The following is a 25,486-nucleotide window of genomic DNA, read 5'->3' as shown; positions in this document are numbered from 1 at the left end:
TTCAAAAGATGTTTGGTGCAAAAGCAACACTGCACATCACCAAAAGAACACCATACCCACAGGGAAGCATGGTGGTGGCAGCATCATGCTTTGGGGATGGTTTTCTTTAGCTGGAACAGGGGTCTTAGTCAAGGTAGAGGGACTTATTAACCGTTCCAAATGTTGATTGGCACAAAACCTTCAGGCTTCTGCTAGAAAGCTGAACATGAAGAGGAACTACATCTTTCAACATGACGAGCCAAAGCATACATCCAAATCAACAAAGGAATGGCTTCACCAGAAGAAGATTAAAGTTTTGGAATGGCCAAGCCAGAGCCCAGACCTAAATCAGATTGAAAAGTTGTGGGGTGATCTGAAGAAGGCTGTGCACAAGAGATGTCCTCACAATCTGACAGATTTGGAGTGTTTTTGCAAAGAAGAGTGGGCAAATATTGCCAAGTCAAGATGTGCCATGCTGATAGACTCATACTCAAAAAGACTGAGTGCTGTAATAAAATCAAAAGGTGCTTTAACAAAGTATTTAAGGGTGTGCACACATATGCAAACATATTATGTTATTTTATTTTTACTTCCCTCCACTTGAAAGATTTCAGTTTGTTATTCAATTGAGTTGTACAGTTTATAGGTCACATTAAAGGTGAAAAAAGTCCTGAAATTGTTTCTTTGTCTCATTTATTTACATCACAGAAACCTGACATTTTAACAGAGGCGTGTAGACTTTTTATAGCCACTGTATATAGGGTATATTCTGTTTTTCATTTATACTGGATTGTTTGTATATACTATGTCTTATTATATTCTTATGTTGATGCTGAGTGTGTGATATTTATTTCAGCTGGCCATCTTCAAGCGTGAATCCCGAGGAATCTATTTCTTGCGAAATGCGTCGATGCAAATCGCTTATCTGTAAAAGGGTGCATAATAATACAATTTTCTTGATCTAATCTGTATGTTCTTTTTGATATGTTTTTAAGAGATGACGCTACTTTTTAAAGCATTTCAATAAATAGAGAGTTTTATGGAGTTTTTGGTCTTGTTTCCAATTTTGGCACATTTAAAGTCCCTCATCACTTTGGGAGGTGAAGGGGATGGGTTGCTTCCCATTCTTCTTTTGGGACGCAGACTCCTCTCTTTTTTTTATCTCGTTTGTACAGATACAATTACATGGGATGGGTGCCACTATGTGGATTTAATTAAACCATAGTCCTGGTTGCACACTATACTTATATATTGGATATTACATTTTTGGTATTGAATTTGAAGCGGTAGTAAACCGCTGGGTGTTTTTTTTGTTTTTTTTTGTACCCTAAAGATTGTCATAATGTGCTAGTATGCATAGCATACTAGCACATCATATTAAACTTACCTGAAAATGTAGCCCTCCAGCGCCGCACCGTCACTGCTGCAGGCGCTTCCATCTTCACCTGGTCTTCCTTCCAGGTTTGCGGACTCCGGCTGTGCTCCCTGGATGGCCATTTTTTCAGAGTGCATGCGCTAAACTTTGCACAAGGTATTCACAGTACCTATAGGTAATCCTTATTATAGGCTTACCTATAGGTAAAAGTCAAAGATGGGAGTTTACTCCCACTTTTATCCTACTTTAGGTTGCCAAATTTCATTCTACAGTGTAGCGTCAGAATTATATATCCTCTGAAATTCCCTACCCCAATCTGTCAGACTGTCTTCAAATGAATCCCTTTTAGGCGATCCCTCACACCTTTCCTCTTCAGAGAAGCCTATCCTTCCTCGATCTAACAACTGCACTATTTTCTCCATTAGCTCATCCCCCACAGCTTTTGTATAATTTGACCCTCCCTCCTAGATTGTAAGCTCTAATGAGCAGGGCTCTCAGATTCTTCCCTGTATTGAATTGTGTTGTAATTGTACTGTCTGCCGTAATGTTGTAAAGCGCTGCGCAAACTGTGTTGTATTCATTCTGTGTACCCTGGCACAATGCAGTTTATCTATAAAATGTATGGAAGAATATTGGATTACATTAGTTTAATAGATATACCTAATACTTACAATAATAGTTTCTTCACCTCATCCCCATTGGACTGCAATCACTGCCCAATGCAGTCCCAGCATTTAGACAGGGAAATCTGCCTTTATTGTTTCAGTGCTGAAAGAAGTAGGGCTGGTTGCATTTCTTATCGTACATCACAGGACACAGAGCCATAGTAGTTACTATGTGGGTTATAGGCCACCTTCAGGTGATGGACACTGGCACACCCTAAGACAAGAAGTCCACTCCCTATATAACCCCTTCCACTACTGGGAGTACCTCATTTTTTTTGCCATTGTCTTAGGTGTTGGTCACAAGTAAAGATGTGCTGTGCTGAGCTCCACTGGAGCAATCCTTGCTGGGGCTAGCTATGCAGCTGGATCCATTCAAAGTGACTCTTGGCCAAATTGAATGATACCTGGGCCTCATGTCCGAAGAAACGAGGTTTTGTCTGTAAATGAATCCCATAGGATCAGAAGCTCGCGTGAGAGCTCTTTTTTTTTTTTTTTTTTTAGAAAAGAGGTGGCGGAGTTGACGGAGGGGGTGGGGCTTAGCACAGCGTTGGCATCCTCCAATATCCAGTGCGGGAATGTGTGTTTTAAAGCACCATTTTTACTGCTGCAAGCTGACGGAGGGATCAAGAGCAAGAGGTTCATGAAAGAGGTTTGCTGACACAGGCATTCCTTTTGACACATTTACTATTGCATCAGGCTAAGCATAAATAGCAGCAGTGGATGCGTTCCTTCTGTTAATACCTCTGCTTTGTGCATTGGGCTATGGTCAGAAGGGGGTAAAAACGCCTAAACAAAAAGGGCTCTAGAAAGACTTCTACAGCCACTAGGAAGTCTAAAACCATCTAAAAAAAAAAAAGACATCCTTCCCAGAGAGTAATATGGCTGGTCAGAGTGAGCCATCAGGGACTTTGGGTATTGAAGCTGCTTTTAGCACTGCAGCCCTTGTATATATTACTGAAAAGGTTTTTCCTCAACCATTTTAGGCTTGGAACAAAAAATGTATGCCTTAATCACATCCCAGAGTGGGACTAAGCGTAATAGGTCCCCGTCCATTACCCAGGACCCTCAAACTGAGGAACAGGGGGTGAGAGATGATGCTTTTCTCTCAGGAGACCTGGAAGAGGCTGACTCCTCCTCTTCTAAAGAGTCTAATATGGATGGATCGGGTTCACAGGAAAGGTTGTTGGTACAATCTCTCACTGAATTGGTCCGCTCCACATTTTTGCTGCCAGTGGCGGAGTCAGTCGATAAGCCCACTTCTTGTTTGGGTTCACTAAAGCCTCCCCAGCCTATTCATGCTTTTCCTATCCATTCTTTACCGAAAAGGCTTATGTATTCTGAGTGGGAGCACCCAAATAAACAGTTTTTTCCTCCAAAAAGTTTTCAACACATAAGAAATGGGGGATTCCAGTAATTGACGCTGCTATATCCTCTGTGAACAAAAACTTGACTTGTCCTGTAGACAATGCTTAAATGCTGAAGAATCCAACAGATGAGAAGTTGGAATTCCTATTTAAAAACAATATTTCTCTGACAGGTTCAGTGGTTCAGCCTGCGCTGGCAGCGATCGGGGTATGTCAGTCCTTAAAAGACCAGTTTAAGGAGATGTTCAAGATTATTCCTGATCAGCAGGCCCAAGATTTGGCCGGGATATCACAGGTGTTATCTTTTACATTAGACGCTATGAAAGATTCTATTCTCCAAACTTCACGGCTTATGCTCGGGCTTCTACATGTGCGTAGAGATCTGTGGTTGAAAAATTGTTCCGCCGAAGCGCCATGCAAAAAGCTCTTGGCTAATTTTCCATTTCATGGTGAACAGTTGTTTGGAGAGGATCTGGATAAATACATTCAGTGAATTTCTAATTGAAAAAGTTGCCTTTCACCAGTTAAAAAGACTTTTAAGCGTTTTTCTTTTAAACAAGCTTTTTCTCCAGTGCCAGGGGCATCTGCCTCCAAGCAGTCATGAAGGCTTCCACCGTCAAATTCAAGAGGTAAATCTCAGGGTCAAAAGAGGCCCTATGGGAGGAAACCCACTAAACAAAACACTAAAAGCTCCTTATGAAGGGGCGCTCCCGCTCACTCGAGTGGGGGTGAAGACTTCTTCAGTTCTCAAGGGTCTGGCAGGAACAGTGTCGAGACAAATGGATGGCTTCCTCAATATCTCTAGGATACAGACTAGAGTTCTGAGAGTTACGGTCTCGTTTTTTCAGATCAAATGTTCCCAGAGACCCAGAAAAAAAGAAGTCTCTCTTTCTGGCTTTGGATCATCTCTTGTCTCAAAAAGTGATATTGGTGGTCCCCATGGAAGAGCGAGGGTTAGGGTTTTATTCAAACCTTTTTATGGTACCAAAACCAAACTGGGGTGTTAGACCCATTTTAGATCTCAAAGATCTAAACCGTTTTTTGAATATCCACTCTTTTTGCATGGAGTCAATCCAATCAGTGGTCTCCATTCTACAAGGTGGAGAACTGCTAGCGTCAATAGACATCAAGGATGCTTATCTACATGTACCCATTTCCCCTGCTCACCAGAAATATCTACGCTTCGAGATAGAAAATCTTCATTTTCAGTTTGTAGCTCTGCCTTTCGGTCTAGCTACTGCACCTCAAGTGTTTACAAAGGTTCTGGCTCCCCCTTTCGCCAGATTAAGGGATCAGTGTATAACGATTCTAGCTTATTTAGACTATCTACTCTTGATAGATCAGTCGGTAACCCGCTTAATTCAGAGTTTAGTCACCACAGTCAGCTACCTGGAATACCTAGGTTGGATTCTCAATCTAGAGAAATCCTCCTTAAAACCATTAAGGAGATTGCAGTACTTGGGCCTGATCATAGATACAGCTCAGAAGAGGGTGTTTTTGCCCCAGGCAAAGATTCATTTGAGGCCCTTCCTTATGCACAGTTTCATTCAAGGCTGCTGCAAAACAGTATCCTGTAAACTTAGAAGGTCAAAGCTCTAGACTTCCCAAATGCATTTATCCCCCAAAGTGTGTCAAAGCCTCAGTTGGTGGTTGATCGCCAAGAATCTTCAGAAAGGAAAGTCCTTCCTACCAGTTACCTGGAAGGTGGTGACAACAGATGCCAGCCTTCTGGGCTGGGGAACAGTTCTGGAAGAAGCGTCTGTCCAAGGAAAATGGTCCAAAACAAAAAAATGTCCTTGCCCATCAATATTCTTGCCCATCAATATTCTAGAGATTCAGGCAGCATGCCTGGCCCTGAAGGCCTGGTCGCTCAGATTGCGGAGTTGTCCTGTCCGAATCCAATCTGACAATGCCACAACAGTGGCCTATATCACCAAGGGGGCGCAAGAAGTTGTGCGCCTCAGAGAGAGGTAAATCGTATCATATTTTGGGCAGAAGACAACATTCCTTGCCTATCAGCAGTCTTCATTCCGGGAATAGAGTATTGGCAGGCAGATTACTGGAGTCGTCAACCGTTGTTCCCAGGAGAATGGTCTCTTCACCCCAACATCTTTCTGTCAATATATAAAAGATGGGGAATTCCAGACATGGATCTGTTTGCGTCCAGGTTCAACAAAAAGATCGACAACTTTGTTTCAAGGACAAAGGATCCACTGGCATGCGGAACAGATGCCTTGGTTTTTCCGTGGGATCAGTTTTCACTGATCTATGCATTCCCTCCTGTTCTGCTTGTGCGCCTTGTATATAAAGTGAGAAAAAAACGCGCTATCCACAAACAACAAATAAATAATAGCTGCCAGCACCGCAGACTTACTGCAACAAACAAAATGGTGAAATAATAAAAAAGGTGCAGCGCTTAGATTATGACAATATCTATATAATCTTTTACCAGTGTAAATAATATAATCAACTTTAATAGTGAAAAAAACTCTGCATAAATTAACACTATTAATGATTCTATGTTTTAGACACTATATCCAAATATACAAAAAAATAAATTGATATACGTATATCCACCAAGGTGAACGTGTTAAGAGTCCATAAGTGAAACAATATAGTGACAAAGTGCAATATCTTGAGAAGTTATAGTGACTTCAGTGAATACTTTGCAGAAATCCACCACCACTTGAGAGGAGGCTTACCAGATGTAATGGACCCAGTTAGGTATATACCTAGTGAGTCACACGAGTTTATTGATGTAAATCCACACGAAAAAACAGCTGGCAAAACTTGTAACTTCTCATGGGTACCAGAGTAGACAGAGAGATGACCCAAAAATAGATGAAATGGCTATCCACCTTTTGGGGTGACTGAGGACAGAGATTCTTCCATGCATAATATAGGCCAAAAAGTAGAAAATACAGCCTGATAGTGAAATACCTTTTAAAACTTTTATTAACATTAAAAGCGTAAATGGGTACTCGCATATTACAGGCAAATACAAGCATGGAAATAAAATCTGGCAACGCAGTGGCATCAACGAGCCTGCTTCTGCGCCTTCTTCACAGGATCAAGCAGGAAGGGAAGGAGGTGATTCTTGTGGCCCAAGAGATCTTTGTATGTAAAGATGGTGGTAGGGGACCAATGGATCCTACCACCATGGCCAGACCTTCTCTTGCAAGGTCCGGTATTCCATCTTACCTTACAAACGCTAAATATAAAGGTTTGGTTATTGAGACCCACATTCTGAAAGATCGTGGGCTGTCGGGTTCATTAATTTCTACTTTGGTTAATGCTAGGAAGCTGGCCTCCAGAGTCATATATTAGAGTCTGGAAGGCATATGTCTTCTGGTGTGAATACAGGGGTTGGCATCCCAGGAAATATGTCATGGGTAGGATCCTTGAATTTCTACAGATGGGATTAGAAGTGAAGCTGGCCTTGAGTACTATCAAAGGCCAGGTGTCTGCCTTATTGGTGTTTTTTCAACGGCCACTTGCTTCACACTCTCTGGTTCATAGATTTATTCAGGGGTTAACACAGATTAATCCTCCGGTTAGGTCACCCCTGAACCCTTGGGACTTGAATTTAGTCCTGTCAGCATTACAGAAACAGCCTTTTGAGCCGATACGAGATATTCCCTTGGTCCTTTTGACAAGGAAATTCATTTTTTGGGTTGCCATATCTTCTGCAAGAGAATGTTAGTTGGCTGCTCTTTGTTGTAAAGAGCCTTATTTTATTATTCATAAGGATAAGGTTATATTGTGTCCTCATCCTAATTTCCTACCGAAGGTAGTATCAGGTTTTAATTTAAACCAGGATATTTCTCTGCCTTCATTCCTCGTTCTGCGGAAGAAAGGTCACCACATTCTCTTGAGAGCAGTCAAGGTCTATTTGAAGGTGACCACTCAGATTTGTAAAACAGACGTTTTGTTTGTGTTGCCAGAAGGTCCTAAGAGAGGACAGGCAGCGTTGAAATCTATTATTTCTGAATGGATTTGTCAAGTGATTGTTCAAGCTTATGGTTTAAAGAGGAAAAGCGTACTCCACCAGGGCTTTTAGTACTTCCTGGGCAGTGCATCACCAAGCCTCCATGGCTCAGATCTGCAAGGCCGCAATTTTGTCTTCAGTCCATACATTTACCAGATTCTATCAAATGGATGTAAAAGGTCATGAGGATATCGCCTTTGTGCGCAGTGTACTGCAGGCTACAGTATAAGTCCTCTAGTCTCTTAGTGGCCTCCTTTTGTTGTGTTTCCCTCCCTTCAGTTGGCTATGCTATGGGACATAGCAATGACATTGCTTCGTGTCCCGTGATGTAGGACAAGAAAATAGGATTTTTTAAACGGCTTACCTGTAAATTCCTTTTCTTTTGTAGTACATCACGGGACACAGATTTCCCTCCATTATTTTTTGGTATACATGTGTATTGCTTTGCTACAAAACTGAGGTTACTCCCCAGTAATAGGAGGGTTTATATAGGGAGTGGACTTCTTGTCTTAGGGTGTGCCAGTGTCCATCACCTGAAGGTGGCCTATAACCCACATAGTAACTACTATGGCTCTGTGTACCGTGATGTACCCACCCCTACTCAATGCATTCCAGCAAGTGCACATTGTACAAAGCTCATCACCCACTAGTTTGTATAGGCCCCAGTACATACCTAAAACTGTGGTCCTAGTTCTTTTTATGAACTGCGAAATCTAACTTCTTTTTTTCTTTTTTCTTTTGGCAAGTGCAGCAAGCAGAATGAAAGACCAGATTAAAATGAAATCCCCCCCTTCTATTTAGAATGATATGATGACAGATTATCTCTGTGGCTGGAGCTACCTCTAGTCATCAGGGGCACATTTTTCTTCTTAGCGGGTTGTATCTGATTTATGATTTATATTGAAGATCTCTAAGTGAGCTGGCATGTGGCCTGTCAGGCTGTAGCACATCTGTTTTTCTCTCTGAAGACAGCAGTAATCACTTAGATCAGATATACATGTTTGGCTGACAATTGTGAATGATCCAGTAAATGACCCTTACATTCGGAAGGCTGCTGGCTGACGCTGCTGATTAGTCAGCTGCAGAGAGCAGTCAGGTTGCATCAGTAGTAGGCTTGGAAAGCCCAATGTCTCAGTTGGAGAACATTACTCTTAGCAAGTGCTCCAATGGAAAAAAAAAAAAACGCTCTGAAATGATTAAAATTGAAATGAAACCTATCTGATGGTGCCCCTCAGTGGGCCGGAGACTGCAAACAGAAATGTCAGGTCTATTAAAACTGCAATTACTTTAGAAGACAAACTGTAGCCAAGCTTCTAAGTAAGATGTTTAACTTTCTGGTGCCGTCGATGTCTCTGGTGGAGAATAATAATCTGTTTTCCCTGTGCACAGCTAAAGCCCTAAATTAGAGTTTGCTAGGTATGCTGTCAGCTTTAACCTGCTGCTTCTTTCCACATATTTTATTACTTTACATTATCATGAACACTGTCATTTCCACTGAAACATGCAGAGTGAGATATGTTTTTAATTGTAGATGCCACAAGGGATTTTAAGGATTACACTAGCCTCTGACAACTGGTACTTTGAACAGATGGGAAATGGCTAGTTGAATAGTAACCCTTTTTACTGCTTCCCGCTAAAGAACTTGGTTTAGTTATTGTGATGTTAATGAATCATGTGAAAGTGTTAACATAAACTCGTAGTGTATTTCAAGCCCAGCTACATGCCTATCAGGGGAGGGATTAGAACTTGCCTTGTTTTTATTTCTGTTTTAAGGCTCCATTCGCACCTTGGCATTCCGTTTTGTGGGCGAAATCGCTGCAATTCTGTCCATGGTTCAGAAACGCTGCAAATCGCGGGGCGCCCCTGTGATCCATGATATTTCCAATGGCACCAAATCGCGTTGCGATTTTTGCCACAATTGTTGCCCAATGAATTGCGGTAAAATTGTGGTACACCCGAAAGAAGTGCAAGAACTTCTTTAAGGCGTCCCTGCAATTCTGTTTGCGTGTTCTTACTGCGATTCATTGGGCGACAATAGCAGCAGAATCATGCCGCGATTTGGTGCCATTCAGATCACAAGGGCGTACCATGATTTGTGGCGTTTCTGAATCGCGGGCAGAATTGCGGCAATTCCACCCACAGAACGGAACACTAAGGTGTGGAATGAGCCTAATGCCGCATACACAGGATCAGCATTTTGATCGGGAAAAAGGTCTGATGGTTTTCCCAAAGGAATTCCAACGGGATTTCGCTCAAGCTGTCTTGCATACACACGATCACACCAATTTCCGACCTTCAAGAATGTGGGGACGTACAACACGTATGACGGGACTAGAAAAAGGAAGTTCAATAGTCGGTAGCCAATAGCTTCCATCTCATAGTTGAATCTGAGCATGCATGAGTTTTTGCGTGTTGGAATTGCATACACAAGCGCATTTTCTGATAGGAACTTTTTCCAACCAAAAAATTGGGAACATGCTCTCAATCTTTTGCTTGCCAAAATTCGGCCAGCAAAAGTCTGATGGAGCATACACACGATCGCATTTTCTGACCAAAAGCTCTCATCGGTCTTTTGCTGGCCGAATTTCCGATCGTGTGTACGAGGCATAAGTCAATTTTCGGAAGATTTTGCCTTTAGTACAGGTAGTGATAGGAAACTTCTCAAATGGAGACACAGGCAAAAACATGGGAAATGGTTAGAACATCTGACAATGTTTGTCCCTGTAACAACTACTCCCCCAGAGTGATACTGAGACAGGAGGTTATGAGAACAACCCTGTACAATTAGGCTTGGCAAAACTGAAAACAGTATCCTGAGATGCATACAGGAACCAGTACTTTAGTTTTTAGTACTACGGTTTTGCACCTTTTTTCATTTTCTGATCTTTTTTTAATCGTTCTTTCTTCCCTAAAACTATAACGGAAACCGCGTCCCCTCAGTTCAACATCTATCTGTTCCATTAGTCTTTAAAACTACGTTTTTCATTTTCTATTTTCTTGTGTCTTAAAAGTTAGTCGAGCTAACTCTGTGATACTTTCCTCTTCATTAACAGTCCAATGCCCCTCGCTGAAACTTCCACCCAGCTTCTTTTGACTGCTGGGCCAGTGCAGGATGATGTTACTCTCAGGGATGAAGTCACTCTCAACACAGGTTCTGTATATGTGTAAACTAGGCTGCACTCAGGGGCGTAACTATAGGGGGTGCAGCAGTCGCGACCGCAACTGGGCCCTGTGATGCAGGGGGCCCATGCAGCCCTCTCTACATATGGCTGGCAGCAGCATAGGCAGCTAGCACACACTATTACATACCCCCTCCATATCCCCCTGGGGACAGGGACCCCTTCTCACGTGGGGACAGGGACCCCCACGTCCCTTGGGGGCAGTAACTTCATCTGCCCTGGAGAAAAGGACCTCATCTCTTCTGGGGACGGGGACCCAATCCTGCCTAGGGACAGTCCCCCAATGGGGCACCTAAAAATGTAAAAAAATTAATAAAAACTACTGATACCAGTGGTGGAACTACAGGGCTCACAAAGGTCATACCTGTGACCACACCCTGGAGTTCCACCGCCGGATTCGGAGGGAAGGGCCCTGGCTGGGGTTTCCGGGGGGCCCTTCATGGTTTCTTGCATCGGGGCCCTGAAGGCTCTAGTTACGCCACTGGCTGCACTTACACAGCTCAGTGTACATGCAAAAGAAGACTGTGAGCAGGCACGTAGGTTTCTTTTATTGCAGAAGAGATATTGCATGTCGGCATGTCGGGAATGCTAACTGTCACATTTGTTTGTACTTTCTCCCAATCTGTCAAACCATCTAATAGCTGGATTCATAACTTATCACATGTGGATCACCATGACAGTTGTAGTTAAAACTATCTAAGATGTCTGAAAAGGATAGCAAGGTTTAGGTTCACTTTAGATTAAATTTAATTGCCTGCCATATGACCCCTGTCGCCCTTCTCATTATGATCCCATTCAGATTAACACACATCTTCTATAGAGAAGAGTGAAATACCTGCCAAATAGGGAAGTGGATCATCAGCTCTTTGGAGGAGGGCTGAGCACGTGTTGCAGTGAACAGGCCACTGGCATTAAGCCTTTACAGCCAGAAGCTTGCATATGGGATCTCTTATTCTATTAGGGTGTAGGATGATGTGGCGGGAGGTTATACTGGGACAAGTGTATTGAAACGTTAGTTATTGAGTCATTAAGTAGTGTTAAACGTTTTGGCACTCACCCAAGAGATGTTGGGAATAAACCCTGGAATATATACCCACGTATGCCTATATAGAGTTTGTTCCCAACACTCATTTAAACTGTGGAAACCATTCAGCAGGAACCGTCCGAGATTCAAGCCATGTATGGGCAGACTGAATGTACCAAGTTGATCAGTCGTTTTTTGGGTACAACCAGCCTGCCAGATTTTACATACGATTATTGCTAGCGGCTGGTATAACCACTAGCAATAATCACAGTGTTCTCCTGGCTGGGATTTGCTCCATATATGGCCCGTATTAGTATTGGAATGTCTTTAAAATCACAGAACGGGCTCAGTTGTAGTTCAATTGTGACTTTACTACTGCTAGCTATACCGTGTTCTGGAAAAATGAAAGCCTTTGTTTTGGTTCTTGTGAGCTATTGAACTTTGCATTTTGTGGTTTATTAAGCACACTGATGCCAGTAGATACTGGGTATAGGACGGTGTGGCGGGGTATCATATTGGGGCATTGTATTAAAACTTTAGTTATTGAGTGATTATGCAATGTTGATGATGTTTTGGCACTCACCCAAGAGATGTTGGGAATAAGCCCCAGAATTTAAACCCACATATGCTTATATAGGCTTTGTTGTCAATACTCATTTAAACTGAGGAAACAATTGGAGAAGTATTGAAAGGTCTTTAAAATTACAGAACATGTTCAGTTATAGTTTAGTTGTGACTTTACTCTTAGCTATTCCATGTCTGGATAAATGAAAACCTACACAGATGTTTATTTTGAGCTATTGAACTTTGCAGTGTGTGGTTTATTAAACCTGTGAGCACACTGATGCCAATAGAGACTAGTAAATTGATGGGATTTCCAATTTATTTATTTTTTTAAAAAGGACCAGCATATGAGTGCCTTCATTGTGTTTCTATGATAGGTATGCCACACTTCTCGTATAGATTAAAAATGACTGTATGATGTTTGTTACATTCATTGTGATGTGTACAAAGTTCATGAAATCTATTGATACACCTGCCCAGAAGCAATATGTTCCTACAGTTTGTACAAAATATTCGAAAATATGTATATTTAATTAAATGTGATGTTCTTTTGACACTTTGATGTATTGTTTATCTTAACCACTTAAGGACCGAGCCTGTTTTTCAGAGTCAGGGCCGGTTCACACAGCGAGGTGCGGCGAGGCGTCTCCGACTTATCTCGCCGCGACCTGCGGGGAGCTCAGCGGCGACTTGCAGAGGACTTCTGTATAGAAGTCAATGCAAGTCGCCCCCGAAGTCGCCCCGAAGTAGTACAGGAACCTTTTTTCTGAGTCGGAGCGACTCGAGTCGCTCCTCTCAGAACGGTTCCATAGTACTGAACGGGGGTGACTTGCGGGAGCGAGGCGAGGCGAGCCGTGTCGCCTCGCCTCGCTGTGTGAACCGGCCCTCAGTGTTTACAAGTTAAAAGCAAGTTTTTTTTTTTTGCTAGAACCCTAGAGAATAAAATGGCAGTTGTTGCAATACTCTCTGTCACACTGTATTTGCGCAGCGGTCTTACAAGCACAGTTTTTTTGGCAAAAATACACATTTTTGAATGAAAAAAATAAACAGTTAGGTTAGCCCAATTTTTTTTTATATTGTGAAAGATAATGTTACGCCAAGTAAATTGATACCCAACATGTCACGCTTCAAAATTGCTTCCGCTTGTGGAATGGCGACAAACTTTCACCCTTAAAAATCTCCATAAGAGCCGTTTAAAGAATTCTTCAGGTTGCATGTTTTAAATTATAGAGGAGGTCTAGAGCTAGAATTATTTCTCTCGCTCTACCGATCGCGGCGATACCTCATATGTGTGGTTTGAACACCTTATGCGGGTCCTACTCACGTATGCGGTTGCTTCTGCACGCGAGCTCGGCGGGAGGGGGGCGCGTTTTAAAAAAACTAATTTTTTATTTTATTTATTTTACCTTTTTATTTTTACACTGTTCTTTAAAAAAAAATCACTTTTTTCCCCCTATTACAAGGAATGTAAACATCCCTTGTAATAGAAAAAAGCATGACAGGACCTCTTAAATATGAAATCTGGGGTCAAGAAGACCTCAGATCTCATATTTACACTAAAATGCAATAAAAAATAAAATTAAAAAAAAGACCACTTAAGAGCTATGGGCGGAGGTGATGTTTTGACATCACTTCTGCCCTGCAATGCTATGGAGATGGGTGAGGTCCATCTTAGCCTCACTCGTCTCCATGCCACAGAGCTGAAAGGATCTGATCGCCTCCGCCGCTGTCGATGGCGGAGGGCACAACAGCATGGAGGAGGGTGGTCCCTCTCCTGCCACTGATAAAAGTGATCTTGCGGTGAATCCACTGCAGAGACCACTACTATCGGAAACCGGACCACCAGCCGAACAAGAGGGTTGTGGCAGCTAGCTGCTGTCATAACAACGAAATCACACTTCAAAGTAAGGACATATATCGGCGTGCGGCAGTCCGGAAGTGGTTAAAGATGCCTCGTTTAATGTCTGTTTGGTGTGTATGCTTTTAGGGCTACAGAACAGACCCTCGAATGACCCTAAAATGCATCACAAATCATTTTGTCAACAATGACAAGTGCCAATGTCTTTATTTGACTTGCATGTTTGATATGGCTCATTCAGTAAATTCCAGATTCTGAAATTCTGTCTAATTGTGTCCACTATTTCCATCAAACTTTTTTATATTATCGCATTTAATTTCTTGTACTTTGCTTTTCTGTAGTATTTGAATCGAGGCTGCACCAGGTATTTTGCTTCCAAGGAGACTGATAAACAGATTTTACAGAACCGTAAGAGTCCTGAGGTAAGCAAAATTAACTCTACATTAAACAATATCGTTATATGTACTTTTGCAAAGGCCGATTTATATACTATATTTTTATTCACACTGACTCACAAAGTTAGATTGCAAATAAAACGCACTCTTAACTGAAAAAAAAAATGTATATGCATTAAAACATAGCACTTTTTCAAAAAGAAAATAATAAAATGCAGTTCCCATAGCAAATATTAAGATTTTTTTCACAGGCATGAGTACTGTACGCTGAAATGTTATTGATTTTCCTGGTTTACTGCACTGTGCATGCTTACCTTAAATCTCTGTACTGTAATTTAAAGGGACAATGTAGATTAATAGAGGTTGCCATTGCTGAGCACTTCTATGAGGATGCCATTTTCCTGGCTGTCATTCTGATGCCTTAATGTCAGTGGTGTCTGAGCTGCTGACTCTAAATAAGTGTAGTAGTAGTAATAGTTCTGACACTCATTTACAGAATGCTTGTTCTGGAGCTTTGACTGAAACTTTTTGAAGTCAGACAGAGCCAGGCATTTTAAGAGGGGTCCTGCAGTTTATTTAGCTAAATGCGAACCATGAATATACCAGGTAACTTTGTAGTTTTCTTGTCCAGGGTATCTTCTGTCATGGATGTATTGCTTTAGCTAACAGGGACCCATGCTTGACATTAGGGGCCAATGTTTTAGAGGAGCAGGATAGCGTTTACACGGTACTAAAATCCCTATTAGCGATTCTTACTAAAGAGCTTGCCAGTTTTCACAGTGTCGTCTGTACTCTCATTCCTTTTCCCCTTCTTCACCTTACAGCTTATATGTATCATGCAAAGTCCTGCCCTTTCCCTATTACTGCACTCATTACCTCATGCTCATTCTGCTCATTTATGTATCCCTTGCCATACCCAGGGCAGGACTTAGGGGGGTGGGGGCCCCTGGGCTTGAGTCACTTTCAGGCCCTACCTTCTATACATTACCATATTTATAGGCGTATAACACGCGCCAGCATATAACACGCACTCCAAGTTTAAGAGGGAAGTTTAAGGAAAAAAACTTACATTTAAATGCCCATCAATGCAGCCTTATCAGTGTCCATATGCAGCCTTGCCCATCCATCTGCAGCCTTGTCAGTGTCATTTGCAGCCTTGTCAGTGTAGCCTTGTCATTTGCAGCCTTATTATTGCAGTCTTGAAGTTTAAAAATGGCGCAGACTCTGTATCTCGGTGGCTCTCGGGTCCTCTCTGCGGCTCGGGTCCTCTTGGCAGCTCTCGGGTCCTCTCGCAGTCCCGAGCGGAGCCGAGAGTAACCGAGTGTACTTGACTCGGCTCACAATCACGCCCTGTCCCTGTGTTATGTCCATCATAGGGCGTGGCTGCGAGTGGAGCCAAGCTGAGTACACTCGGCTATGTATCTTGGCGGGGCCCCCTATTGGGAGGGGCCCATGGGCTTGAGCCCAGTCAAGCCCAATGGTAAGTCCTGCCCTGGCCATACCCTTTTAGATTGTAAGCTTTTACAAGCAAGGCCCTCTTAACCCTCTAGTCTTGAATTGTAACTGTGATGTGCTGTGCTATATAAATCCTGTGTAATAATAAAAAGTAATAGTAGTACTAATAATGATAATAATAAGATAATGTATAAAAATATTAAATCACTTGTTACATCACTATTGAAATGTTAATGAGAAAAGGTTGGATGAGACCAAACTGTCGAATTGGGTGAGTGGTTGTCTCCTTGGATAGAGTGGAAAAGGTTTAAAACCCCTGTCGAGGTTTTGCTACTATCCGGGGTGGAAGTAAGGGGCGGTATCCAACAGTAGCACAGACAGAAATTAAAGGCCTCTTATGTACATGGACGTTAAGTAGCTCAAAATCTATAAACATAACATTTTCTGTGCTTTCCCACTTCCTGGGAACTGCAGGTGGAGCATACAGCCAGCCAGATGAGAAGGAAGTGAGGGTAAATCTCTCTATTGGAACCATTCCAATACTACCTCTATGGTGAAGACACCCAAATCTCTTACTGTATTCCTCACCTTACTCCTTCACTCTCCTATTGCATTACAAACTTACTAACTGAAATGTTAGCATGGATTTCACACCACTAAACTAAGAACAGTGGTGTTCAGTATTCATACGAATGGCAAATTCTGGATAATTTAGCTTTAAGCCTCCATTCACATTTGAGTGGTTTAATATGCCTTACTGCCCTTGACTATGCAGAATCGCATTCTTTGTAATTGGTCCTATTCACACGTGTACATTGTCATTCTACTCCGTACAGAGAAAACGTTTTTTTTTTTTGAGCATCATCATTTTTGATACTATAGACTTCAGTGTATATATGTATACACTGTATATATGCATGCTTTTGTGCCTGAAGAATTCCTCTCCTCCTACAGAACTGCTTTCCTCCCCTTGCCCAGCCCAAGAAAAACACTCCAGAAGCTTGATACAGGTGCACAAATGCCTGTAAAATGGCTGTAATACACCTGAAAAAAGCTTCATACATGCCAGGAATACATTCTGTTCAGGTGTGAATGCAGACTAAGGCCTTTGAGAAAGTTTGGAAGGAGTAGACAGGGAGTAGGGGCGTGTGATGTCATCATGCTCAGTCTAACTGTATGTCAGAGGATTCCGAGCCTGGTAACAACCATGGACTGGATAACCTTGTTTTTCAAGTGCATGTTTTACTATGTACATGTAAGTGCAATTTTATCAGTGCAAGTTTAATAAATATGCAGTGACCACTGCAGTTTCTCTGTATTTCCTCATGAGTTTTTGTGACCTGAAGTTGCGTTTTACTTGGACCAGGATTCCGGAAAAGACCTGTGGAAGCTGAGGTAATGCTCTACATCAATGTTTCTCAACTCTATTTCTCAGGTACCTCTAACATCTCATGTTTTCAAGATTTCCCCCAGATGAAAGGCTGTGGTAATTACTAAGGCAGTGAAAATGACCAAATCACCTCTGCAAAACAATGGAAAACATGAGCTCTTGGGGGTACTTGAGAACTGGAGTTGAGAAATATTGCTCTATATGACCTCTTGTTACCACTGAGGTCCATTGCAATTTGTGAGGGCACATCTGATACTGCACTTGGGTGTAAGGCATTGACATGCTGGGAAACTGTTGGAAAAGGCAATATTTTCTAATATTCACTCATATCACACTGAGACTGTTTTAATACTATATTAGAGGAATTCATGTATTGATTATATGTGAAGGTCTACATATAAGGTAATTAGTAAATTATTTTTATAAAAGGCAGTATTATGCCTTGTTTATGCAAGTGTCTAGGGGCAGTAAAAATAGCAAGTTAAGAAACTGGTTTATTGCCCCCCAAAAACGTGTCTCCACTGCCTAATTTTACTGCCTCCTCCCACCCATGTAAACAAAGCCTTAAACACATTCCTGTGGGAATAAGGCTGGTCAGCTTTAGCACAGATCATAAGGTGTTAAAGTATAACTAAAGGCAAAACTTTTTTGAGTGCAGAGCCCGCCCCCCCAATTAAGGTGGCAAAATAGGAAGTGAAAGTCAAAGAAACTCACAAATTTTGGGCTATCCCCAGTAAAGTAATGGGGGGGGGGGGAAATCTTTCAATGGGGATATTGTGGTGACCTGGGGGTCCCAAGGAATTCCCTTCATTTGCAGAGATTCCTCACACTTCCTGTTTGGCTGTAGGACAGCAAGGGAAAGGAAATCTCTCCAATGGAGCTGGAGGGGAAAAAAAAATCGGACAGGGGTGTTATAATCCTCTATTGCTCTATCCAAAAATGTGAAAAAAAGTTTTGCCCATACTTCTACTTTCTGCTCATTAAAAATCCTATATAGTGGTGATGTTAAAAAGTATATTGCAAGCTTAATGTAGATGTTTTTAATTGCTCAATCTACCTTGTTTGCTGGGTTATATATAAAGCATATTCATGTGTTAGAATGGCCCAGTCAATGTCCAGACCTAAATCCAATTGAGAATCTGTGGCAAGCCTTAAAGTATTCATACCCCTTGAAATTCTCCACATTTTGTCATGTTATAACCGAAAATGGAAATGTATTTTATTGGGATTTTATGTGATAGACCAACACAACCAACCAACACAAAATCACACATAATTGTGAAGTGGAAGGATAAATAAATTCAATCTCAGTATAATTACAGCTGTTCTGTGAATCTCTCAGACATTTGTTGGAGAACCTTAGTGCACAAACAGCGTCATGAAGGACAAGGAACACACTAGACAGGTCAGGAAAAAAGTTGTAGAGAAGTTCATAAAGGGTTAGGTTATAAATAAATATTCCAAGCTTTGAACAGAGCACTGTTCAAGCCATCCTCCAAAAATGGAAAGAGTAAGGCACAACTGCAAATCTACCCAAGACATGGCCGTCCACCTAAACTGACAGGCCGGACAAGGAGAGCATTCATTAGAGAAGCAAATAACTAGGTAACTCTAGAGGAGCTGCAGAGATCCACAGCTCAGGTGGGAAAATCTGTCCACAGGACAACTATTAGTTGCACATGCAACAAATCTGGCCTTTATGAAAGAGTGTCAAGAAGAAAGCCATTCTGGAAAGAAATCCATAAAAAGTCCCATTTGCAGCTTGCGAGAAGCCATGTAGGGAGTGGGTGGAGGTGGGGGAGGCGCGACGCAGCAAATATGTGGAAGAAGGTGCTCTGGACAGATGAGACCAAAATTTAACTTTTTGTCCTAAAAGCAAAATGATATTTGTGGAGGGAAATTAACACTGCACATCACCCTGGACACACCATCTCCACCATGGAACATGGTGGTGGCAGCATCATGTTGTGGGATGTTTTTCTTCAGCAGGGACAGGGAAGCTGGTGAAAGTTGATGGGAAGATTGATGGAGCCAAATACAGGGCAATCTTATAAGAAAATCTTTTAAAGTCTGCAAAAGACTTGAGACTGGGGTGGAGGTTCACCTTCCACCAGGACAACGACTTTAAATATACAGCCAGAGACATGATGGAATGGTTTAGATTGGGTCCCCAAACTTTCTAAAAAAGGGGCCAGTTTACTTTCCTTGAGACTTTAGGGGGGCCAGACCAGGACCAGTGGGGGTAGAAAATGTCCTGACATCCAGTGGGAGTAAACAATGCCATATCTTTGACAGTTGGAGGGATAGTGCACCATCATTGGTGTCAATGGAGGGAATTCTGCCCCATCATTGAGGTCAGGGGGAGGAATTTTGCTTTGTTCTTGGTATCAGTGGGAGGAATTTTGCCTTGTTTGTGTCAGTGTCAGGAAAAGGGACCCCTTGTAGGTATCAATGCAAGGAATTATGCCCCATCAATGTCAATGGAAGGAATTTTGCCCCATCAGTGGTGTCAATGGAAGGAATTTTGCCCCATCGCTGGTATCAGTGGAAGGAATTATGCCCTTTTGATGGTGTCACTAGGAGGAATAGTGCCCCATTGTTGGTGTCATTGGATGGAATAGTTTTCCACGAGTTGCATAAAGACAAGCAAAGGGCGCATCCAGCCCCTGGGCCACAGTTTGGAGACTGCTGGTTTAGAGCAAAGCATATTCATGTGTTAGAATGGCCCAGTCAAAGTCCAGACCTAAATCCAATTGCGAATCTGTGGCAAGACTTGAAAATTGCTGTTCAGACGCTCTCCATCTATTCTGACAGAGCTTGAAACATTTTGCAAAGAAGAATGGGCAAAAATGTCACTCTGTAGATGTGCAAAGTGGGTAGAGACAACCCAAAAAATACTTGCAGCTGTAATTGCAGCAAAAGGTGGTATTTCACATATTTATTTGTGAAAAATGTTGAAAACCATTTATCATTTTACTTCCACTCAACACTTATGTGCCACTTTGTGTTGGTCTATCACATAAAATCCCAATAAAATATATTTACGGTTTTGATTGTAACATGACAAAATTTGGAAATTTCAAGGGTTATGAATACTTTTTCAGGGCACTGTGCATATATAATAAATATATATATATATATATATATATATATATATATGTGTGTGTATATAATATGCATTTTCTATGGTTTAGTATTATACATATTTTTTTATAAGAAGCCATTTAGTTGTTGCTCAATTATATGTATGCCCAGATACCTAGAAACACATTGGTCTATGTTTAGAAAGTGAATATCATTTCTGCATTTACACTAAATTAATTCCTCGATCTTGATCTGAAAGACTTACAATGTAATTATTGCTTTCAGAAGAAACACTGTTGGGATTCTGCGGTTTTGATTGAACTGTGAAGTCCATTCTTTCTTAGCAGCAGGATCTCTTTGCATGTGTTTACAGTTTCTAAGATGTTGACATCTTGGTGTGCGTGCTGCACTTGTCGTGTACCAAACATAATTAATGCTTTGCTTTTTCCCCTTACACCTGGTTCCCTCACTTAAGACCCTGACTGATATGTCTCTTATCTGTAAGTAGCAGGCAAGAGCTGCTCTCCTGTAGGGAAAAGAAGTGACAAACTTGTATATGTCCTTGACATTTATAGCTTTTCTTTGGTGCCGGAGTATTGCCCGTGTTTTACTCCTGAATATACTGACAGTCAAGCTCAGTGTCACAGATTCATTGATTGAGTCCGCTGCCACGGCTTGTAAATGGATGTAGCAGCTGCTTTTCACGTACTACTCTGTACCTTTGCAGGCCACCTAGTGAATAGGTGTTAATCGGCTTGACTACAAAAGGGGGGGGGGGGGGATGTTGGAGCCCAGATTAGTTTTAATTAATCACTAAGGCATTACTTCATAGAGGAATGTATTACACTGCACTCTTTACACGGCTATTGCAGTGTCAGGCGACTGGCTAATACCACCTGAAAATATTTTTCTAGCCTTTTAATTTTAATGTGTGCAGCAATTGTCAGCAGATAGCCAGTGTCCTTGGCCCATTTAATTTTTTCCTCTCCGTTAAGTTTTATGTTCATTAAGCTTAACTTGATTTAACTGCCTAGGCAGTCACTGGGAAAGTGACTGGCTTATGCTGTTTAGCACTCACAGACAATTAGTGGACATGATAGTCATCTAATCAGAAGAAAGCATTTTTTTAATGAAGCAAAAGAAGTTTTAGACATTGGTTAAGTAAACTCCAAAGACATGCAGGTAGGCTAATTGGTCCCCAGTATGTGTATGTATAAATTTTAATTAGGGACTTTAGATTGTAAGCTCCTTGAGGGCAAAGGCTAATGTGAATGCACAATATATATGTAAAGCGCTGCCTAAATTGATGGTACTGTATAAGTATCTGTAATAAAATAAATAATACTGGAGGAACATTTCTTTGTATACAGGAATTACAATTTTTTGAAATGATAGTTATTGATAATGTTAATTAAACCTAGGGCACAACCAAATCAGCGGTCAAATCTTAAGTCATACTTTGGGGAAGTTTTCATCACTCTTTACTCCTGATTTATTTACATCTTGCTTCATATTCTCACTATGAGCTTTTTAAATCCTTGCCACGGGTCCAATAAAAGAAATCCATGCCAGTCAGAAAGTGCAGCAGTACATTTTTAACTGGCTTGGGGAGTACTGTTATGAGCCCTGGCTATGGAGTCCTCTCATAGGTGTGTGTACAAATTCTTAGGAAGTGCACACACTTGCAAAATCACACTGGTCCTGAATCAGACTTAAAATTACTCTATCATGAGAGAAGTATGGAGCTGCCATAGCTGGCCTCCAATCGAAAATACTAGTTACATGGCTGTGTCTGATTTTAGTATGTTTCAGTCACAAGCCCAGAACAAGCAATAATGTAAATACGTATCAGAAAAGGTGTCTGAGGTGGTTTTAGCCATATTAGTGCACTTGCAACAGAAACAATTGAGTACATGTAAAAGTGTTGACCTCTTTATCTCTATACTTGTCTGGGTCAATGACTGACTGCTTTGAAGTCAAGGGATCACAATGAAAGCTGGTGAACTAGCATGCTGAAAAGGAGAAGCATGCACTGACAACTTCCATTAATCTCCAACAACCTTTAAAGCTGTCTGAATGTATTGGAAAATACAGTTGGCTAAGCACCATAAAATACTGTGTTGAGCTTTTAGGTTGACCATGCACTATACCAGGGGTCTCCAAACTTTCTAAACAGGTAGCCAGTTTATTGTCAGATTTTAGGGGAACTGTGGAAAATTAGAGTAGAGTAGAGTAGAAAATTCCCTAGTGTCCATGGGAGTAACAATGCCTCAGACTTGACAAAAAAAAATCCATCTTGTGGTCAGTAGGAGAAGGAATGTTCCACCATTGGTATTAGTGGGAGGAATAGTGGCACATTGTTGGTGTTAGTGAGAAGAATAATGCCTCATAGTAGGTATTAGTGGAAGGAATAGAACCCCATTCTTGTGTCAGTTGAAATAGTGCTTTATCATTGGTGTCAAATGGAGGTATAGTGCCCCATCATTGGTGTCAGTGGGGAATATTCTGCCTCATTGTTGGTCACAGTGGAAGGATTAGTGCCCCAGTGTTGAATAGTGGGAGTGGAAGGAATGGTGTCTTGTTGGTGTTATCAGTAGGAGGAATAATGCCTTATATCAGTGGGAGGAATGGTGCCCTAAGTGCAAGATTAAAACAGGAATGGCCCACGGGCCGCAGTTTGGGGACAACAGCATTTATACCATTTGATTGTATAATCTTCTTTTTACCAGCAACTATGTAGTAAGAGGGTCTGTCTGATTGGATATTATTTGGGATTGCATAGTTTTGATAAATCTAAAGGAGCTTGTGCAAACATTGTGCAATTAGATTGTAAGGCCAGCTTTAGGAGGATAAAGTATGTAACTTAAAGATCTGCTGTGATGGCAAGTTGTGGGAGAAAGCGTTGAATCTCTTTGATTTGCAACTGATAGTCAATTATTTATTTTAGTGACTGTTTTTGTCATCTGTTTCCATTACTTACACTCATGTTCATTGGGGAAGGCCAGATTTTTTATTTTTTGCACATGCAACATACCAGTCTTTGTAAGGAACATGGGTTATTATGCTGTGTAATCTACTGACTCCATCTGAAATGAAACGGTCAAGAAAAAAACTAGCCACTTTACCTGATGATGAAACTGTTTATTTGGGTTTTATTGAGCCATGATTATTGGTGGCATTGTCCGGATTATCCTACAGTATTCAGAAAGCACAACATATTATGTGGCTTTGTATAGTTTATAGAGATAAAAAGACAAAAGGTTAACATGAGGCCTGGTTCTCAAATGCAGGACACTGGCAAACCTTAAAGTGACATTAAACCCTTACATATACCCAGTGAAGTAACTGGCCTCTGATTTTACACAGAGATTAAACATATCCTCCTTTATAAGTTGTATCTGTCTATCTGCAATAATTTCTTCTTTACATCCTTTCAAAGTGAAGAATTTATTCAGCTTGTCTGAGAGTTCAGGAAAAAAGGGGCGGAGAGTTGAAGTCACACTCTACAGAGCTCAGTGAGGAGAGCTCTATAGCTGGATGAAAGAAAGGGACACATCCCTCTTCACACAGAACAAAGGATCAGAGCTGAGGCTGTCAATCTGCTGGAGGACACTCCTTGTCCCCATTTTTTTCTTGGCTTCAGGAAAATCTGTCAGAAGTGATTCATACTGATAACAGAGGAATGAAGCAGCAGACAGAAATGACACTTGCTGCTTTTAACTGAGACATGTATACACTATAGAAGGATATGCTTTGTTCATATTTCATGTCTGAAGTTTACAACCACTTTAAGGCACAGCAGACAACCAACCGTCATCCTTCCAATTCTAATAACTGTTCTTTTTGCATGGTTTTCTAGGTTCCATTCTTCCCCGTGGTAAAACAATTGTGTCCATTGCTTGATCAGTTACTGCTCTAAATATTTTTACATTTAAACTAAGGCCATTATCAGCTGGAGAGTGACACTGCTGATTGTTGCTTTCTTATTCTTCAGATGCCTTATTCTAGCAAGTGAAGTACTTCTGTTTTGGGTATCGCACAAAAACAGGGCTTTCTACTTTCTTAAGCCTCGCACACATGGTTTTATTTTCGGAAGACAGGCTGTATGATTTTTGTGGCATGCTAGTCTCATGTCAAAAGTTAAGAGGTTATGAAATAATTTTCGTTTAACGGAATACAACGTCAGCAGTGACGTAACGTGTTGAATAGTTTTTGTATGTATTCCGTTTCTGCGCATGCTTGGTCTTGTGCTGTACTAATGAAACGGAAATCAGTCGTTGAGTTCACATCTGACAAAATTTTTATAGTCTGCACATCCAGCTTTTGTCTGACGAAAAAGTGAAATCGGCTGTCGAAAGCACTGTACTAACGGTAAAATTTGCGGACGATCGGTCGTAACACAATTGATGTCCGAAAATCAAAGCGCGTGGGTACAGGCCTTTAGAGGAAACCTGGTAAAAACTAATGTTTATCAGTGTCCTTTTTAATGTCACAATATTACTTTGGGTGCGGCCATGGTAAATAATGATATGCAGTGTCCAAGCGTAATGCCTATTACTATAACTTCTAGGTGGCTGGCTACTCCAGTGACACTGGTACAACACCGCAAATTTATCACAGATGATTACTCAGCAATGGCAGTGTGGATTAAATAAAAAGTGATTCTGCTGGGTCTCATTTGGCTCTGCTACGTTATTGTTCTACTTGACCGATTCCTTTTATTACGACAGGCATCATCCTTCAACAGGACTCTGTAATGTATTTTTTCCATCTCAAGGCTGTTCTGTGATACCGAGATATTCAAAGCTGTCCTCGGGTCTTGGTAGAAATGCATGCTGTGTGAGTCTTCACACAATTCCACAGGTATATCTAGCTACGTGAAACTTAGACTAATTGACTGGGGTTCCTGGAGGGATGAAATCCACAGAACATGCCTTGTTAGTGAGGCTTGCAAGCTACTCTGAGAACCATTGAAACCTGACATTTAACTTGTTTTTTTTTTCCTACTTGGGACCAAGTTTTTTTTTTTTTTGGGGTTCTGGATATAAATGTGTAGGGTATCAGATATATAGTGCACCTGAAAAAAAAACAAGCCATGCTTATTTTAATGCAGCTTGCCCTTGGTGTCTTCATACTATCAGAGAAAACCACAATGCCTTGAGATGA

The 25,486-nt window shown here is 41.3% G+C and overlaps 1 protein-coding gene across 7 annotated transcripts in view; it reads left to right on the top strand.

Annotated features, from left to right (window-relative positions):
- MYO6 (myosin VI) overlaps positions 1-25,486 on the top strand; it is a 416,768-nt gene that overhangs the window by 170,885 nt on the left and 220,397 nt on the right. For all 7 annotated transcript variants that reach the window (XM_077487353.1, XM_077487359.1, XM_077487358.1 and 4 more), the window contains one exon: positions 14,338-14,418. In XM_077487353.1, coding sequence (XP_077343479.1) covers positions 14,338-14,418 — 81 coding nt within the window. The remainder of the gene's footprint in view (positions 1-14,337; positions 14,419-25,486) is intronic.

Source organism: Lithobates pipiens, unplaced genomic scaffold, assembly GCF_037356315.1.
Source record: "Lithobates pipiens isolate NorthernLeopardFrog02 unplaced genomic scaffold, aLitPip1_a1.2 Scaffold_18, whole genome shotgun sequence".
Classification (NCBI taxonomy): domain Eukaryota; kingdom Metazoa; phylum Chordata; class Amphibia; order Anura; family Ranidae; genus Lithobates; species Lithobates pipiens.
Note: the sequence above shows the minus strand (reverse complement) of the source record. Positions and strands in the feature narration are given on the sequence as shown.